This window comes from Vombatus ursinus, unplaced genomic scaffold (genome assembly GCF_900497805.2).
Source record: "Vombatus ursinus unplaced genomic scaffold, bare-nosed wombat genome assembly UNPS02000582.1, whole genome shotgun sequence".
Classification (NCBI taxonomy): domain Eukaryota; kingdom Metazoa; phylum Chordata; class Mammalia; order Diprotodontia; family Vombatidae; genus Vombatus; species Vombatus ursinus.
Genome location: NW_020940360.1, coordinates 36,784,362 through 36,804,688, shown reverse-complemented (window position 1 = coordinate 36,804,688; position 20,327 = coordinate 36,784,362). Strand labels below are relative to the sequence as shown.

Here is a 20,327-nt window from a genome sequence, read left to right as displayed (position 1 = left end):
GTAAAGGCTGACATTGGTTATTAAGAAAAAAAAAACTTCACAAGTCTAAGAGAGAGAGGAGGTATGGTTGGGATGTCTTCAGAAATAGTGGGTTCCCTGTCACTGTAGGTCTTTGTTTAAGGCTGGATAGTCCACTTGTAGGGTTATCATAGTAGGAATTCCATTCAGGTATGAGTTGGATTAGATGGCATTTAAGATCCCTTATAACTTTTAAAACATTACATGACTCTGGTAATGTACCAAAATGACACTGGAATGAGGTATAGTTTTAGGAGTCTGAACTCTTTTTGCTGTTATCACTGCTTATATAAAATAGATGTACCTGTTGTTGTTCTAGGGTAAAATTCTTTTCCTGTTCTGCATTCAAAACCATTTTCTTTGTGAGTTCCAGTTGTTTCTCTAGAATAGAACAGCGAATCTGGGCAGCACTGAGCTGTGCACTTATGTCTATCAAAAAGAGAAAGATGTAGATAAGTAGTTGGTACTCCATTCTCACATTTAACCTCAGAGATTTCAATTTTCCTTATAAGTGGAATCATGTGACTGTCATAGTAATTTTAAATAAAAATTATACCAGTGAGGCCAGCACAATGGCTGACTTAAATAGGAAATGGATTATTACTCCTTGAGTGTACTATGGAAACCATTAAGTAGTATAGTTTATTGTAGGAGTATGTGTTGTCCTTGGTGTATTATGATGAAGATGCTGCTTATGAACCATTAAAAAGATGTTTCTCTAGTAATGTGATTAATTTGCAATTATTTGCAGGTTATTTTGCTCCATACCACTTTTGATCTATACCTACATGCCTGCTATAGGCTACTTCCTAGCCTGTGAACATGGAATGGATCAAAACTAATTATTCTAAATAGGGATAATAATGGCTCTGGTCCCAGGACTAAGCTACATAGACACAAAAAAACTATGATGCTACATAACATCTGGCACAATGAAAAGAGTATTGGATTTAAGACTCCTAAATTTTAGTTCTCCCTCTACCACTAACTAGCAGTGTGATTACTGAGTAAGTCACTTACCTGCCACAGGCTATTATCAATGTTGATAAGAGGGGGTAAGACAAAATCAGTGAAATAATAATAACCTTTCTGTTTCTGAAAATTACTGGACTACCTCACCTTTTCTCTGCTTTATCAGTTCCTGGTGTGCCAGATCTCGCTCATTATTTTCATTCTGCAAGGCTTTTTTATACAATGCAGCTTCTTGGGAAAGGGTATTCAGGTTATCTTCAGCTTGTGTCCTCTCTAACTCTAGTCGATGAATCTTATCCTGAAGAGTTTTCAGGGCCAACAAAAGAGCTATTGGGGAAAAAAACATAAACTTAGCTCTATAAGTGAGAATTCTTTAATAGCAGTATTGTGCTATTAAAAAAAGAAGAGTGGCATACTATTTGTAATTATCAAACTAACAAAAGATTTCAAACGTTAAACTCCCAAACAAGTTAAAAATATGAACAAGTCTAAACAGTGTGAATTGCTTATTTTTAACAATATGTAACAAACTTATCTCTATGATCACATATATTAGTAATTTTAAGGCTTACTTTACAATTGCATAAATAAGCAAATTTGGAAAATATACTATGAAACCCAGGAAGGAAAAAGCTGAAATAACAGACTTAGAATCTTAGCTCAGAATCTACAAACTTACTTTTCAATCAATCAATGAAAATTTAAGTGGCTGCTATTTACCAGGCACTGTGCTAACCAGTAGAGATACAAAAAGAAGTCAAAGACAGTCTCTGCCCTCAAGGAGGTCAAAATCTAATGGCGGAAACAACAAGCAATAAACAAATATGTACAAACAAGTTACATACAGGATAAACGGAAATCATTAATAGAGGAAAGTCACTACAATTAAGCTATGTTGGTAAAGTTTCCTGTAGAAAATGTAGAAAATGAGATTTTAGTTAGCACCAAAAGGATGAGAGAGCATTCCAGGCATGGGGAACAATAGCAAGGAATTCTTGTGCTTTATTCCCTGTCATGTACTCATGATCCAGTGACATTGGCCTCCTACCTGCCTATGAACAAAATCCTCCATCTCTTGGCTCTAGGCATTTTCTCTGGCTGTCCCACATGCCTGGAATGCTCTTAACTTTCCAATTTTTACAGAAAGCCTTTCCTAATTCCTCTTAATTCTAGTGTGCTCCCCTGCAATTCCCTCCTTATCCTATATCTAGCTTGCTTTGCATGTTGTTTCCTCTATTAGACTGTGAGCTCCCTTAGGGCAGAGACTGTCTTTTGCCTCCTTTTGTATCCCCCAGCTCTTAGCATGGTGCCTGGTACACAGTAGATGCTTAATAAATATTTACTTATTGAAGGTGACCAGTGTCACTAGATCAAAGAGTATATGGTGGGGAGTAAGATGTAAGAAGATTGGAAACGTAGAAGGGGACTAGGTTATAAAGGGCTTTGAATGCCAAACAGAATTTTTTTATTTGAACCTTGAGGCAATTGGAAAGCCACTGGAGTTTATTAAGAGTGAGTGTGAGTGTGTGTGAGTGTGAGTGTGTGTGTGTGTGTGTGTGTGTAGGGGGTGACATGGTAAGACCTGAGCTTTTAGTGATTGAATAGAATGAGAGGAGACTTGAGAAAGGCAGACCCACAAGCAGGTTACTGTAATAGTCCAGTGGTGAGGTAATGAGGGTCTGCACCAGAGTGATGGCAGTGTCAGACAAGAGAATGGGACATATCTAAGAGATGTTACAAAGGTAAATTGGCAAGAGTTTGAATAATTCAAATGTGTCCTTTCCCAAGTGCTTGCTGATTGATTTAAAAGTGATCTCCTTGGGGTAGATATTGTTCATTTCAGTTCAGGAAAGTTCACAGCCCATAAACACATCATATGATCTTCCAATAACTACTATTTTATTCTCTAGATTAGAAAATAACTCTCTTTCTCTTCCTCCTTTCCTCTCCCTCTCTCTCTCTCCATAGAACTGAAAGTTTATGTAGATACATAAAAAGTTGAATTGGAAAAATAGAGGATAGGAATTGGAACTATGATTTCATTGGAATGCAAAATTCACAGAGGAACTTCCTCTACCAATGCAAATCTGCCCTTTATTTGCAACTTATTGTTGATGGTTTTTTTTGGGGGGGTTAGACAATGGGGTTAAGTGACTTGCCCAGGGTCACACAGCTAGTGAGTGCTATGTGTCTGAGGCCAGATTTGAACTCAGGTTCTCCTGACTCCAGGGCTGGTGCTCTATCTACTGCACCACCTGGTTGCCCCCTGCAACTTATTGTTTTAAAGAGGTGCCTAGAACATTGAGATGTTAAGTGACTTGCTTCAAAGGAAGACAACTGGAATGTGTCAGAGGTGAAACTTGAACTTGGGTCTTCCTGCCTCCTAGGTCAGTTCTCTATTCATTACTTCATGCTGCTTCTATGAAGAAATATTATACTGAAAATAAAATAACAGTTCACATTTCCATGTGTCTTTTAGTTTCCCACTTTACATATATGACTTCATTTTATCCTCATAACCCTTCTTTGAGGTAGATAGTCTAGGAATTATCATCTCCATTTTACAGATGAAGAAACTGAAGTTCAGAAATTCATAGAGCTTCTATGACATACTCAGGACTCAATGTTGGGTGTTCTGACCCCAAATTCAGTGTTCCTGCCAAGAGATTATATTGTCTAATTTATAAATTACATTTATACATACATAATACATAATATGTCTCCAATCTATATCTGATTTATTTGTATAGGTATGATATAATCTTTTCCCAAAGCAGAGTTTCTAAGAAGAAAAACAAAACCAAAACATAATCTCTACCTTCCAGAACAGCGGTGTCCAAAAGTAGTATGACCCCAAGGATGAGGTAAACTAACCTCAAAAGGTGTGTGATCAACCAATAAGAAGGTTATATTCTAAAGTCCCTACAGCAACCAATCATGGAACTTGTCTCCAATACAAGCTCACTAACCCTTTTCTCCCAACCTTCTCCCACTCCTCCTTCCTCTGCTATTCAAACTCCCCTACTTCTGTATCTTGGGGGTCCTAAAATTAGCAATTTCAACATCCAATTCTATGTACTGTTATTAACCTTGTTAGGAAATACGAATGTTATGTTATTTGAATATTACCCAATAATGTTCACTGGTGTTTTCTAGCATTTGAATATTCATGATTGACTACATTTCTTGGTAATTACCACTAAACTTAATATTTCTTATTTATTATAATTTAAATTCACATCCATAATAATAAGCAAAGATTCTGAAGAACATTGGAAGTATTTTAAAGAAAGATAAAGAATATCAGTCAGCTTATTGAAAGATTTTAAATCACTGTCAAAATACACTGATTTATAATAATAATAATGATAAACCATGCATTTCTTATGTTGCTTTTATATTAAACTTCTGAAACTTTCAGTATAACCCTATCACAGAAAAATGATTCATTGTTTATTATTATAGTTACTCGTTATTTAAAAACACATAAATAAAATGCTATGAAAAATACAGAATAACATGATTTTGGGAAATTTGTGCTTAAATGAATTTAAGTATAATATCTGTCAGGAATTTGGAAACATTGCTTTATCACAAGCATGGATGATGTTTTATTTCATTAAAGAAATAAGGCATTATAATAATATACAATGAAGAATTACATTGATCTTACCATGGCTGTTTGGAATAGAAACGGGCTCCAACTTCTTAGGCAGATTATCTTGAGGTGCTGCTTCATGGTATGCAAATGAAGGGTTAGTTATTTTATCTGGAGGCTTACGATAGCTTCCTATCGCACTGTGCTTAAATTCAGCATACATTATCTAAAAAAGGAATAGAGAAATATATTATATATGATTATCTTTTCTTAAATAGAGAATATTTGAGGATTCAGGTAAGATTTTATGTTGTTTTTTGGTATTACAGGTATGCTATGCTAGAATCATCTGGTTTAAAAGGGATTTCTAAATTTGAAACATTTCACTAAAAAATACTTTTTAACAACTTTTTTTTCTGGATATTTTCTCTTACTTTCTTGGTTCTTCTCCTATCTGTCTGAGGTCTTCTTTTCAGTTTCACTTGCTGGATCTTCAACCATGCTATACCCATTACTTGTCTGTATCTCTCAAAGGCACTGTCCTAGATGCTCTTTTCTTTTTTCTCCAAAATCTGTCTTGTTCATCTCCTAGTCTCTTACAGGTTAAATTATTATCTCTATAGATGATTTCTGTATCTATACATCCAGCCTAGGATCTGTGCCAATCCCATATCACCAACTGCCTATTGGACATTTCAAACCACATGTCCAATAGGTAACTCAAAGTCAACCTGTCATTCTAAAAACCTCCAGACAAATCATCCCAATAGAACAGTCTCTCCTCTTTGTTTTTTTTTATTAATTTATTTTAATTTATCAACAATCCTTCCATAAGCTTTTAAGTTTTAAATTTTCCTCCCCCCCTCCTTCCCCAAGATGGCACGCAATCTGATATAGGCTATACGTATACATTATTATTAAGCATATTTTCACATTAGTGGTGTTGTAAGGAAGAATTAGAACCAATAGGAGGAACCACAAGAAAGAGAAAACAAAACAAAACAGAAGAAAAAAATAGCAAATAGTATGCTTCGATCTGCATTCAAACTCCATAGTTCTTTCTTTGGATGTGGATAGCATTTTCCATCATGAGGCCTTTGGAGATGTCTTAGATCCTTGCATTGCTGAGAACGTCTAAGTCTATCAACGTTAGTCACTGCACAACATGGCTGTTACTGTGTACAACATTCTCCTGGTTCTGCTCACCTTACTCAGCATGAAGTTTTTCTGAAGTCTGCCTGCTCATCAATTCTTTTTTTTTTTAATTGATTTATTTTGAATTATCAACAATCACTTCTGAGCTTCAAATTTTTTTCCCTCTCCCTCTCCACCTCCCTCCCCAAGATGGCCTACAATCTGATATAGGCTATACATACGTATTCTTATTAAATATATTTTCACATTAGTGATGTTATAAGTAAGAATTAGAGCCAATAGGAGAAACCACCAGACAGAGGAAACAAAACACAATGGAAGAAAAAAAACCCCAGCAAATAGTATCCTTCAATTTGCATTCAAACTCCATAGTTCTTTCTTCTTTGTGGATAGCATTTTCCACCATGAGGCCTTTGGAGATGTCTTAGATCTTTGTATTGCTGAGGAAGGGTTAAGTCAATCAACATTAGTCATCACACAACGTGGCTATTATTGTGTACAACGTTCTCTTGGTTCTGCTCACTTCCCTCAGCATCAGACCATACAAGTCTTTCCAGGTTTTTCTGAAGTCAGCCTGTTCATCATTTCTTATACCACAATAGTATTCCATTACATTCATATGCCACAACTTGTTCAGCCATTCCCCGATTGATGGGCATCCTCTCAATTTCCAATTCTTTGCCACCACAGAAAGAGCTGCTATAAATATTTTTGTACATGTGAGTCTTTTTCCCATTTGTACGATCTCTCTGGGATATAGCCTTAGAAGTGCTATTGCTGGGTCAAAAGGTATGCACATTTTTATAGCCCTTTGGGCATCGTTCCAAATTGCTCTCCAAAATAGATGGATCATTTCACAACTCCACCAACAATGCATTAGTGTTCCAATTTTCCCACATCTTCTCCAACATTTATCATTTTCCTGTTTTGTCACGTTGGCTAATCTGATAGGTGTGATGTGGTACCTCAGAGTTGTTTTGATTTGCATTTTTAAATTAATTTATTTTGATTTATCAATAATCACTTCCATATGCTTTTGAGTTTAAAATTTTTCTCCCCCTTCCTCCCCACAACGGCACACAATCTGATATAGGCTATACATTTACATTCATATTAAACATATTTTCACATTAGTGATGTTGTAAGTAGAAATTAAAACCAATAGGAGGAACCATCAGAAAGAGGAAACAGAACTCAACAGAAGAGAAAAAAAATAACAATTCGGCTTCCATAGTTCTTTCTTTGGGTGTGGATAGCATTTTCCATCCCAAGGTCTCTGGAGATGTCTTAGATCCTTGTATTGCCAGGAAGGGTTAAGTTATCAATATTAGTCATCACACAACGTGGCTGCTATTGTGTACAATGTTCTCTTGGTTCTGCTCACTTCCCTCAGCATCAGACCATACAAGTCTTTCCAGGTTTTTCTGAAGTCAGCCTGTTCATCATTTCTTATAGCACAATAGTATTCCATCACATATACCACAACTTGCTCAGCCATTCCCTAATTGATGGGCATCCTCTCAATTTCCAATTCTTTGCCACCACAAAAAGAGTTGCTATGAATATTTTTGTACGTGTAGTTCTTTTTTCCCATTTGTGTGATCTCTTTAGGATATAGCCCTAGAAGTGCTATTGCTGGGTCAAAGGGTATGCACATTTTTATAGCCCTTTGGGCACAGTTCCAAATTGCTCTCCAAAATGGTTGGATCATTTCACAACTCCACCAACAATGCATTAGTGTTCCAATTTTCCCACATCTTCTCCAACATTTATCATTTTCCTGTTTTGTCATGCTGGCCATTCTGATAGGAGTGATGTGGTACCTCAGAGTTGTTCTGATTTGCATTTCTCTAATCAATAGTGATTTAGAGCATTTTTTTCACATGACTATAGATGGCTTTAATTTCTTCATCTGAGAACTGCCTGCTCATATCCTTTGACCATTTATCAATTGGGGAATGACTTGTATTCTTATAAATTTCACTCAGTTCTCTATATATTTTAGAAATGAGGCCCTTATCAGAGAGACTGGTTATAAAAATTCTTTCCCAATTTTCTACCTTCCTTCTAATCTTGGTTTGCACTGGCTTTGTTTGTGCAAAAACTTTTCAATTTAATGTAATCAAAGTTATCCATTTTGCTTCTCATAATGTTCTCTATCTCCTGTTTGGTCATGAATTCTTCTGTTCTCCATAGATCTGATATGTAAATTATTCTTTGCTCTCCCAGTTTGCTTACAGTATCAGCCTTTATATCTAAATCATGAACCCATTTTGACTTTATTTTGGTACATGGTGTGAGATTTTAATCTACGCCTAGTTTCTGCCATACTCTTTTCCAGTTTTCCCAGCAGTTTTTGTCAAAGAGTGAGTTCTTATCCCACAAGCTGCGGTCTTTGGGTTTATCAAAGAGTAGATTACTATAGTCATTCACTACTGTGTCTTGCATACTTAACCTATTCCACTGATCCACCACTCTATTTCTTAACCAGTACCAAGCAGTTTTGATGATTGCTGCTTTATAATACAATTTAAGATCTGGAATGGCTAGGCCACCTTCCCCTGCATTTCTTTTCATTAGTTCCCTTGATATTCTGGACCTTCTGTTATTCCAAATGAATCTTGTTATTTTTTCTAACTCTATAAAATAATTTTTTGGTAGTTTGATTGGTATGGCATTGAATAAATAAATTAGCTTAGGTAGAATTGTCATTTTTATTATATTAGCTCGGCCTACCTATGAGCAACTTACGTTTTTCCAATTATTTAGATCTGACTTTATTTGTGTGAAAAGTGTTTTGTAATTGTGTTCATATAATTCCTGGGTTTGTTAGTCTCCTCTCTTTGAAAGAAAGATTCTTTTGTTCCAGGAAAGGAAACCACACAATCTCAACATCTGATTAGCTGCAATGTATATGCCCATTTCTTTAATGGTGAGTGAAGTTTAAAGCAGTAACAAGGATGTAACTATGAATAATTTGGGCTTGTGCTAACTTATTAGGAACACAGGAAACACAATACATTCGTTTTTAGTTTCAACAGTTTTTGACTAAGAAATGAGTCAAGTTCACAATTCTAACTTCAGAGGTGTTTTTTCTTGACAACTGACATTGGTAGGTGATATATGATAAATGATCCTATGAAATTTCTTGTATAAATAAATGTTTTATTAGATTCAATTATTAAACATGACCAAGTAACATAAAATAGAAAAAAATTAAGGTCTGATTTTTTTAATAGTAAAATTAAAACGTATTCCCAAATTACCATCAATTGCTTAGAATATACATGGGACCAGAGGATTTAGGATTAGATGGGACCTCTTAGAGAACTAATACAAGGATTCTTCACCTAGAATACATGAACTTAAAAAATATATTTTGATAACTGTATTTCAGTATAATTAGTTTCCTTTTTAATCCTATGTATTTTTATTTTATGCATTTAAAAAATTATTCTGATAAGGAGTCAACAGGCTTCACCAGACTGTCCAAAGGGCCTGTGATACACAAAAAAAGTTAATAATCCATAATCTAATCTAACTTATCTTTTTTAAAACAGAAGAACAAGGAGTCTCAAATTATCTGTGAAGTATCTTTTTTGGTAAAAATAAAATAGTTTTGTAAATTATTCATTTAAAAAGCAAAGGGAGGGACAGCTAGGTGGCACAGTGGACAGATCACTGGCCCTGGAGTCAGAAGGACCTGAGTTCAAATCCGGACTCAGACACTTGCTAGGTATGCGACCCTGGGCAAGTTACTCAACCTTGTTTGCCTCAGTTTTCTCATCTGTAAAATAAGCTAATTATTAGTGATTCGGAACAATTTTCCAGATGGTTGGTAATAGTTTGCAATAGTTTTTGAAAGATTATTTGTTCATAGCCTTTGACTAAAATATTTTTTTAAAATGTTCTTGTAATTGAAAATTGTTTTATAGTTTTAAAAATAATTCAGAATGACCCTTAATAATTATTTTTGGTCCACATCCATGATTACACAGAAACTTGTACAGGGACTCCTTCAACTCATCTGTTACAATTTCAGAGAATTGATTGGAGAACAGGGACACTTGCCCATGGTTGCATGGTTGCAATGCTGTCCTTCCAGCTACAACAAAAAAAACCTCAATTCTTAACTATGTTTTAATAAATATTTATTAAGTATCTGATATGAGAGATTAGGTTCTTAATTTTAAAAATTAATTGTATAGATAAGATTATTTCTAGAATTTTCATTCAACTTACCCTTTCATATAACCAGTAAAGAGATGAATATACTTGAAATTATTTAATAAAATATATTGAAATAGTAAGTTTCAGAAATATGCATTATGCCCAATGTGAGCATTGGTAGATGTACAACTTTCATGAAAATAACATGTTGAGGGGCACCAAGGTGGTGCAGTGGATACAGCACTACCCTGAAGTCAGGAGGACCTGAGTTCAAATTCGGCCTCAGACCAAACATTTGACACTTATTAGCTGTGTGACCCTGCGCATGTCACACCAATTGCCTAAAAACAAACAAACAAAAACAAAAACAAAAACAAACAAAAACAAAAAGAAGATAATATGTTGATCTCTCAAAGTCTCATGATGGAAAATGCTATTCACGTCCAGAGAAAGAGCTATGGAGTTTGAATGCAGATCGAAGCATACTATTTGCTCTTTTTTTCCCCTTCTGTTTTGTTGTTTCCTCTTTCTTATGGTTCCTCCTATTGGTTCTAATTCTTCCTTATAACATAAATAATGTGAAAATGTTTATTAGGAATGTATATGTAGAGCCTATATCAGATTGCACATCGTCTTGGGGAAGGAGTAGGGAGAGAAAAATTTAAAACTCAAAAGTGTATGGAAGTGATTGTTGAAAACTAAAAATACATTTAATAAAATTTTTTTTAAAAAAGAAAATAACATGCTGAATACTGAACACTTTCTAATGATGTCCTAGCCTGCTCTATGTACCAGAAGAATATTTTTATTATTATTTCTATAGTTAATGGTCAATATAAAGGAAAAGCAATTGCCAAATAGTACCCTGGTTACTGCTTAAAATATGGGATCACTAAACTCAAAATTCTTGTGCTACCTTGGTATTTTATCCTCTTATTTATGGCTTCTATGCTATTCATGGAAAGAATAACCATGGAAATTTAGGCAGAGTGTTTTAATACCACAGGAAGAAAACCAAGACATTAACACACGTGATAAATACAAACAAAACACTGCATGAACACTAAATGTTCTAAAGAAAGATGGTACTAGTTTTTTAAAACTGTTAATTTTATGAAAAAGTAACAGCCAAGCTGATTGAAATGGTCTTCAAAACACAGGTGGCCATACACAGAAAAGACTGTTGAAATTTCTGTCAACTCTACTGGGCACTAGGGGACTAAACTGAAAAAGGGATGCAAATTTTTATAGTTGAAAACTTAAAATAGATGCTATTAATCTCCTAAGTTTACAAACAGAAATGACTTAGAAAAGAGGAAGAATATATTGTGTATGATGCTAAATTTTATGGTTTATTTTCAAGTCTCATCTTTGACCTCCTCTTCAGGATTTTACATAGTTGATTACTTTCTCCTCCTGGATATTTTCTTCATGGGATTTTGTGACTCTGTTCTCTTGGTTCTCCTGTCTGAAAGCTCTTAGACTCCTTTACTAGATTATCTTCCATATACTATTACCGTGTATCATAATAGCCATACCCTGAGATTCTTTCCTGGGCTCTCTTCTCTTTTTGGTCTACATTCTCTCTCTATGACATCATCAACTCTCATGAGTTCAAATGATCATATATACACAGGCTACCACATCTAGATAACTAGTTCTAGTTTTTCCTCTTCTGAGCTACAGTCCTATATCAATGATTGACCATTGAACTTTTAAACTGGATGTCTCAAAGAGATCTCAAACTCAACACATACAAAAATAAATTTTTATCCCTCCTCATAGTCCCACTTCTCTTCTGAATGCCCCCTTTCTGTTGAGGGGACCATGATCCTTCTAGTCATCTACATCTGAAATCATCCTTAGCTCTTCACTCTCATTTTTTTTTTTTTGCTTTTTTGCTTAGGCAATCAGAGTTAAGTGACTTGCCCAGGGTCACATAGCTAGTTAAGTGTCTGAGGTTGGATTTAAAGTTGGGTCCTCCTGATTCCAAGGCTGGTGTTCTATCCACTGCACTACCTAGCAGCCCCAGTTGCTGTCTCTTGTTAATTCTATCCTCACAACACCTCTCCTATTCATTCCCTTCTCTACACTCATATGGCTACCAGGCTAGTTCAGGCCTTTATCTCACCTCGCCCATTCTGCTGCAAAAGCCAGTCTCTTCCCTTTCTAACTCATCCTCTCATATAGTTGCAAAAGCGATACTACTAAAGCACAGGTTTGATTATATCACCTCCCTCTGCAATAATAAAACTCAAATAGTTCCTCTCTATTACCTCTTGTATCAAATACAAAGTCCTCTGCTTAGCAATTAAAGCCCTTCACAAACTAGCTCCCACCTATCATTCCAACTTGATTCCACATTCCTCTCTCCACACTCCATGATCATTAAAATGGCCTTGCTGTACCTCACAATGATATTGAAATGGATAATAATCCATCTCCCATCTCCATGTCTTTGCAAAGGCTTTCTCCCAATAACCACAATGCTCTCCCTCCTCCCCTCTGCCTCTCAGAATCCCTTGTTTCTTTCACAGTTCAGTTCAAGTGCCAGGTCCTACAAGCAGTCCTTCCTAATCCTCCCTGAGTGTTTTAACTCCTCCCATTGTTTACATATATATACATATATATATATATACATATATATATACACACACACATACACACACACACATACATATAACATACATACATATAACTTATACACTGTCATATACATTGATATATATGCAGATACACACACACATACTGTTTTGTACATATGTATTACACACTTTTTTATATACTGTCTCTTCCTATAGATTATAAATTCACAGCAGATAGGGACTGTTTTATTTTTGTCTGTTTCCTCAGTGCCTAGTGCTTTTGTTTGGTACATAATAGGCATCTATTCAATATTTGTTCACTGACTGATTAATAAATGAAAACTCATCTTTAGTAATCTAGTATATGCTTAGAAGTTATTATATATATATATATATATATATAATATATGCAATTTTTTTTTTGGTGAGGCACTTGGGGTTAAGTGACTTGCCCAGAGTCACACAGCTAATAAGTGTTATGTGTCTGAAGGCAGATTTGAACTCAAGTCCTCCTGACTCCAGGGTTGGTGCTCTATCCACTGCACCAACTAGCTGCCCCCTATAATGCAATGTCAATGACAAATCAATACATAACATTTGACAGCTTCAGTAAGAAGATTGATATAATTATATGAAAAAAGTAAAAAAGGACTAATACTTATCAGCCATTTATCTTGCTCCTAAATTATAAAACTGAAGGATTATTCAGTGATAATTAAAAATTAGTTTTACAGTTAAAGAAATTAAGTCTTATCAAATATTTTTACTAATTTGGGGATTGGGTCTTCATTTATTAAATTAATTTTTGGTTTATTTCAAGACAGCTCAAATCCCACCTTCTGTAGGAGGTCTTTCCTGGTCTACCCTCCTCATCCCTCTACTGCTGGTATCTTCCCCTGTGAGATTACCTTCCATCTACTCTGTATATATGTTTTCATGTTGCCTCCCTCACTAGAATCTGAGTTCCCTGAGGGCAGGCACTATATTTTTTCCTTTATTTGTATGCCCCAGAGCTTGTTGGATGAAAATGAAAGCTGAAATTTAATGAATTTACTAAATACTTCTTGACTATTGGTTTCATATACCACATGGTATATAGCATGGTCTCTGCCACTCTTTTGGGGAAAAGTTTCAAGTTACTGTTTGTTGAAGAGAAGATGTGCCAGAGAAGGGTGGAAGAGTTGTAAAACTCTAATATGATCAAACAATTTTATGGGATCATGGGGACAGAAGTAAGAGGAATCTATGTTACTAGTCCAATAATCCTAGAAGGAACCAAAAAAAAGGGGGAGGGGAAGGATAATGATACTACATGTCCCCTATGTTAGATAAATAGAGATAAATAAGCTCAGATGCCAATGTATGTGGATAGTGTGTGAAAAGTCTAGGAGATCCATCAGATGAAACTCCAATTTGGTCAATTCCTTGCTGTACAGCAACACCATATATAGTAACATTGACTGATCATTTTAGCTATTGACCGAGTAGAGAAACACACAAAAGCTAGGTTCAAAATCTGCCTTAGGATGTTTGTTTACCTTGTCTATGTTTACTACAGAAGCAAAAAGCTCATTCCTCTTTCTGATAGAGGATCTTACCTGGCCATTAACAATACCATAGTAATAATCAATAGCTTATATTTACATGGCATTTTATGGTTACAAAACATTTCCCATGAATTATTCATTTTCAGCCCCAAAACAACCACATGATCTTGCTAGTATATTATTCCCATTTTCATGATAAGGCAATTGAAGCTGCCAGGTTTCCCTAACATCATCTAGAAAGTAAGTGGAAGATCCAGAATTCAAATGCAAGGTCTTCTGAACCCAAGTTCAGTGCTCTTTCCTCTACTCTGGCTGCCTCCCATAGCTCCTAGTACAGATAACTGTGTGTGAGTAATTTCAGTGGAGGCTTTAAATAAATTACTCAAGAGCAAGCACTGCTTGCTATAAAAGTGTTGGAGATATGCATACTGTGTTCACATATAATTAAAGGAAAAGCTAATGAACAAAATTTTTGGCTTCACAGTGATAAAATAGTTTATACCCTCTCTCTCTCCACCCCTCCCTGCAGCAACAGCTCTGTCTGGCTAAAGTTTGCTCTTCTTCAGCAGAAGCAAGTATTATCTAGTAAGTGATTAACTGACTGGTGAATCCACTGCCAGGATAGAGATAATACAGCATCTGTTGAAAAATCTGTAGAGCAAGAGTAAGAAAAAAACATCAGAATCTAACTATATCTAAAAAAGCATTTATGCATTGAACTTGAAAAAAAAATTACATGACTTTGTAGGAACTGTCACTGACAATAAAAAATTTTATTAACTTATTTGCAGTATAACTGAAAAGGAATCTTTTGAGTGAAATGTTTTGATTTTTAAAATTTAAATGAATTGGTTTAACAATGGTTTAACAGGTTTTTTTGAATTTATAATCATCTTTTAAAATAAACTCTGCAGAATTAAATAAAATTAAATCTTACCAGTGATATTCTATTATGGACTTAAAGCAATCATGTATACACATGTATTATTTCTAAACTTTATCCTGAAATAAATTCTTCAAATACTTCAATGGATCCAAGATATCATCTGTGCAGACTAATCCATACATTCCTTCTCATTCCATGTGATTCTTTTCCACATTCTCCCGTAGATTCCCCACAAACAATCTATTAAAATGATGTTTTTCCCTTTGGTATTTTGTGGGTACCAGTATAATATATAGAGTCTACCTCTGTGATCTCTCACTCTTATTACAAACTACAAGTCCTGCCCATCTTCACTTTTGGTCATATATTTTTGTCAACAAACTAACTCTTACTTCTTGAACGTAATTTTTGGAAATATGTTATAGTCTACTTGTGACCACTATGTACTTCAGTGACTGTAGGTTACCCACAACTTTGATTCTTTGAGGTTTGTGGTATTCCATGATTCACAACTGAGTAGTATCACTCTAGAGTCAGTCACAAATGATACTGTGGCTAGTTGTATCAAGCCCTAAAACATCACAGCGCCTCCTTAATGAAAGCTATGAAACTCAAAAGATAAGGCTAACAATCCATATAAGAAAAACTGAAGGAATGAAAAATGCATATTGTCTAGACCAGGAATACGGAACCTGTAGCCTCAAGGCCACATGTGGCCCTCCAGGTACTCAAGTGCAGCCCTTTGACTGAATCCAAACTTCACAGAACAAATTCCCTTAATAAAAAGATTTGTTTTGTAAAACTTCAACTCAGTCAAAAGGCCACACCCAGGGACCTAGAAGGCCACATGTGACCTTGAGACTTCAGGTTGCCCACCCCTGGATAACATGTAGTTGGAAATCCCAGGACCCCTGTATTAGTAAATTTGGGACAGGAATCACAGGTAGAGGATGAGTTGGACCCAGAATTAATAAAAGAATGAGAATGGACTAGTTGTATTTTGGAAATTGAGCAGTGTTGTTTAATGATCCCCAGCTGCTTCCTGTCACCCATTAAGAAAAAAAAATCTTCCTCATAATGCTATATGGTTGAAAATAGTAGAAAAACAATCAGTTTTCCAATATAGAATAATCCCTTCATAATACTGATGTTGAAATACAGGACTTAAACAGACTTCAGCTCTACAAGGCAGGAAAGCATAGCCTCAGGGATGTTGGTCCCTGGCTCCCTAGACCTAACATTTTTTGCTAGGATAGATACTTGGAAATGTAACGACTTGGATCCCAACAAGATTGTCTCCCTTCCTCCCCCTTTTGCCCCCACTTTCTTCTCTATCTAGTAAAAACACTTCTCACTACTGCCAGATTTCGAGACAATAAAGACCATGAACATAGCTAGACTATCTTGGTTACTGCCTAAATGGCAAAAACACCTGCCTTTGGTCATCCCCTTTTTGTTAAGTGTCCCCTAGTCATCCTGCTACTAGAAGATCATTTCACACCTGTCTGTACACCTGGACATCATCATTACATCCAAAATTCATTCTCCTGAAAGACCACATCAGCTTTGAAACTCATACCTCCTCAGTATCACCTTCCCAATTAGAATCCTACCTCCCTCTGACTGGAGAAGATGGAGAGTGGACCTTGGAGAACTCTTCCCAGATCCTCTATTTAAGGAGGGAATCCAGGGGAGACACCTCATTGTTTCACAGCTGGCTGCTCACCTGGACTCATGAGGGGTATCCAACCTTCTTCTTCCCCAACTTCTTTTTATGTATTGTATTCCCTTTTTAGATTGTGAGCTCCTTGAAAGCAAGGACTGTCTTTTGCCTTTCTTTGCATCCCTAGAACTTAGTATAGTGTCTGGCACGCAGTAGGCACTTAATAAATGTTTATTAACTGACATATGTCCTAACTATGGAACAGCTCTTAGACAAGGAAGACCAGAATAGAGAGGTATCTTTGCTTCTTTCTCTTCTATCTGCAACTAACTCCAGAAGGGTCAAGACATGGGGGCAGAGGTAGAGAACTGTGGTCCTCTGATGACCTGGATCACAGCCTAGATCATATTGGTCAGTAAGAATGTATTATTGGATGAGATCAGATCCTATAAACAATTTGATGATTCAGCAGATCCAGATGATTCAACAGAATGCAACCGCACCTTAAAGGCAGGATTATTTTTCATTTTCATTCTTATATCTCTAGTGCCTAGTACAATGCCTTGCAAATAGTAGGTAAGTAATGAATGTTTGTTGAATTTGCTGAATAGCCTAATTGCACTATATTTATTCTATGTGGTTCTTGCTTTATGGGGCTATCCTTTTCTTAGAGGGCATTGTTTGACCTGTAGTATATGTCCAAATAAGCCATGTCAAAACTGTTTTATTGTATTAATAATAGAAATTTAAGTTAATCACATATTGTCCATGTTATTACTGACCAATAGAAACACACCTTACCAGCATTACAGCAATTTATATAGAGGTGTGTGGTTTGGGGAATAACTTTGAAAGGCTTTTGACTCTTGTAAAATTAACTTTTGTAAACATACATGAATGGAAAACAAAAAAGTTAAGTCTTGACAGGTCTTCTAAGAATACTATAAAAAACCATCAACTTTTTTTTCCAGATGATATAGATACCATATGCAACGCTATCAATTTTTTCCTTATCTTTATTTTTCCACCCTTCTCAACTCTGTCAAAAGGTTTCTGAAACCAGCTTACAACCCTAAGCCAAGCTACACACATGCTCTCCCCCCCCCTTTTTTTTTTAAAAGACTGGATCTCCCTATCTTGCTCAGGTTATAAGTACAACAACCACTCACGCCAAATCTCAATACTGTGAAGGAGAATAGCTGCTCTATTTATAGGTAATTTAGTGGCCCTCCACTCCTATAAGCCTCCTGCTTACTAAGTCTGCTTTACCATACTGGTGAAATTGAATGAGGACATTTGATTGGCCTTAAGCCTAATGAAACTCATGAGCTCCCAAATTCAGGTAATCCATTAGCCTCAGCCTCCCCTCAGGGACTACAGGCCTGTGCCACCATATCTGCCACCACATTAATACTACTTAACATCACTCTGGAATAGCAACATTTTTCCTTTATTAGTCCCAAGAGAAGAGAGGTAGGCCAATCATACAGCACACACTTATTTATTTATTTTTACATTCCTATTAAACTTTTTCACATTATTCATGTTGTAAGGAAGAATTAGAACCAATAGGAGGAACCACAAGAAAGAGGAAACAAAACACAATGGAAGAAAAAAAAACAGCAAATAGTATGCTTCGATTTGCATTCAAACTCCATAGTTCTTTCTTCTTTGTGGATAGCATTTTCTAACATGAGACTTTTGGAGATCCTTGCAACATTGCAGAGAAGGGCTAAGTCTATCCAAGTTAGTCATTGCACAATGTGGTTGTTATCGTGTACAACATTCTCCCAGTTCTGCTTACTTTACTCCGCATCACTCCATACAAGTCTTTCTAGGGTTTTCTGAAGTCCGCCTGCTCATCATTTCTTACAGCACAATAGTATTCCATGACATTCATATACCACAACTTGTTCAGCCATTCCCTAATTGATAGGCATCTCTTCAATTTCCAATTCTTTGCCACCACAGAAAGAGCTGCTATAAATATTTTTGTACATGTGAGTCCTTTTCCCATTTGTATGATCTCTTTGGGGTATAGCCCTAGAAGTGCTATTGCTGGGTCAAAGGGTATGCACATTTTTATAGCCCTTTGGGTACAGTTCCAAATGCTCTCCAAAATGGTTGGATCATTTCACAACTCCACCAACAATGCCTTAGTGTTCCAATTTCCACACATCTTCTCCAACATTTATAATTTTCCTGTTTTGTCATGTTGGCCAATCTGATAGGTGTGATGTGGCACCTCAGAGTTGTTTTGATTTGCATTTCTCTAATCAATGGTGATTTGGGGCATTTTTTCATATGACTATGGCTTTAATTTCTTCATCTGAGAACTGCCTGTTCATATCTTTTGACCATTTATCAATTGGGGAATGACTTGTATTCTTATACATTTGACTTAGTTCTCTGTATATTTTAGAAATGACGCCCTTATCAGAGACACTGGTTGTAAAAATTCTTTCCCAGTTTTCTGTTTCCCACCTAATCTTGGTTGCATTGGCTTTGTTTGTGCAAAAACTTTTCAATTTAATGTAATCAAAATTATCCATTTTGTATTTCATAATGTTCTCTATCTCCTGTTTGGTCATAAATTCTTCTGTTCTCCATAAATCTGACAGGTGAACTAGTCCTTGCTCTCCCAGTTTGCTTACAGTATCAGCTTTTAGATCTAAACCATGAACCCATTTTGACTTTATTTTGGTATATGGTGTAAGATTTTGTTCTACACCTAGCTTCTGCCATACTCTTTTCCAGTTTTCCCAGCAGCTTTTGTCAAATAGTGAGTTCTTATTCCAGAAGCTGGGGTCTTTGGGTTTATCAAATAGTAGATTACTATAGTCATTGACTACTGTGTGTTTTGCATACCTAACCTATTCTACTGATCCACCACTCTATTTCTTAGCCAACATCAAGTAGTTTTGATGATTGCTGATTTATCATACAATTTAAGATCTGGGAGGGTTAGGCCACCTTCCCTAGCATTTCTTTTCATTAGTTCCCTTGATATTATGGATCTTTTGTTCTTTCAAACGAATCTTGTTATTATTTTTTCTAGCTCTATAAAATAATACAACACATATTTATTAAGAATTTATAATATTCCAGGAACTTTGTGTGGTAAGTGCTAGGAATACAAAGACAAAAACAGAGTCTCTGCACTAAAATAGCTCATATTCTAATAGATGGGGGTAGACAACCTGCAAATAATGATGCACATACAAGACAAATAGATTATCTCAGAAGGAAGGCATTAACAATAACGGGATCAGGAAAGGCCTCCTGTAGCAGGTGGGATTTGAGAAAAGTCTTGAAGGAAGCTAGGAAATTTAAGAAACAGAAGTGAAGATGGAGAGCATTCCATGCATGGGGGTGGGGGGTGGCACTCAGTGCAAATGCAAAGAGTACAGAGATGCCATATCTTGTGTGATGAACAAGTAGGCCAGTGTAGATGGACTGAACAATGCTTGGAAGGAAGTAATATGTAAGAAGACTGGAAAGGTAGGAAGAGGCCAGATTGTGATGGGTTTTAAATGCCACATGGAGCACTTATATTTATCCTGGTGGTAAGAGGGAGACACTAGAGTTTGCTGAATGGGAGACAATATAGTCAGACCTTTGCTTTAGCAATACTAATGTGGCAACTGAGTGGAAGATAGACTGGAGTGGGGAAGAAGCTTGAGGCTGGGAGAACAATTAGAAGGCTATTGCAATAGTCCAGGTAAGAGATGAT

The 20,327-nt window shown here is 35.9% G+C and overlaps 1 protein-coding gene across 6 annotated transcripts in view; it reads right to left on the bottom strand.

Moving 5' to 3' along the window:
* CEP57L1 (centrosomal protein 57 like 1) overlaps window positions 1-20,327 on the bottom strand; it is a 65,472-nt gene that overhangs the window by 19,468 nt on the left and 25,677 nt on the right. For all 6 annotated transcript variants that reach the window (XM_027856729.1, XM_027856716.1, XM_027856696.1 and 3 more), the window contains 3 exons: window positions 4,664-4,814; window positions 1,138-1,317; window positions 323-447 (listed from right to left, as the gene is read on the bottom strand). In XM_027856729.1, the coding sequence (XP_027712530.1) occupies window positions 323-447; window positions 1,138-1,317; window positions 4,664-4,811 (453 nt within the window). In that variant the 5' untranslated portion in view covers window positions 4,812-4,814. The remainder of the gene's footprint in view (window positions 1-322; window positions 448-1,137; window positions 1,318-4,663; window positions 4,815-20,327) is intronic.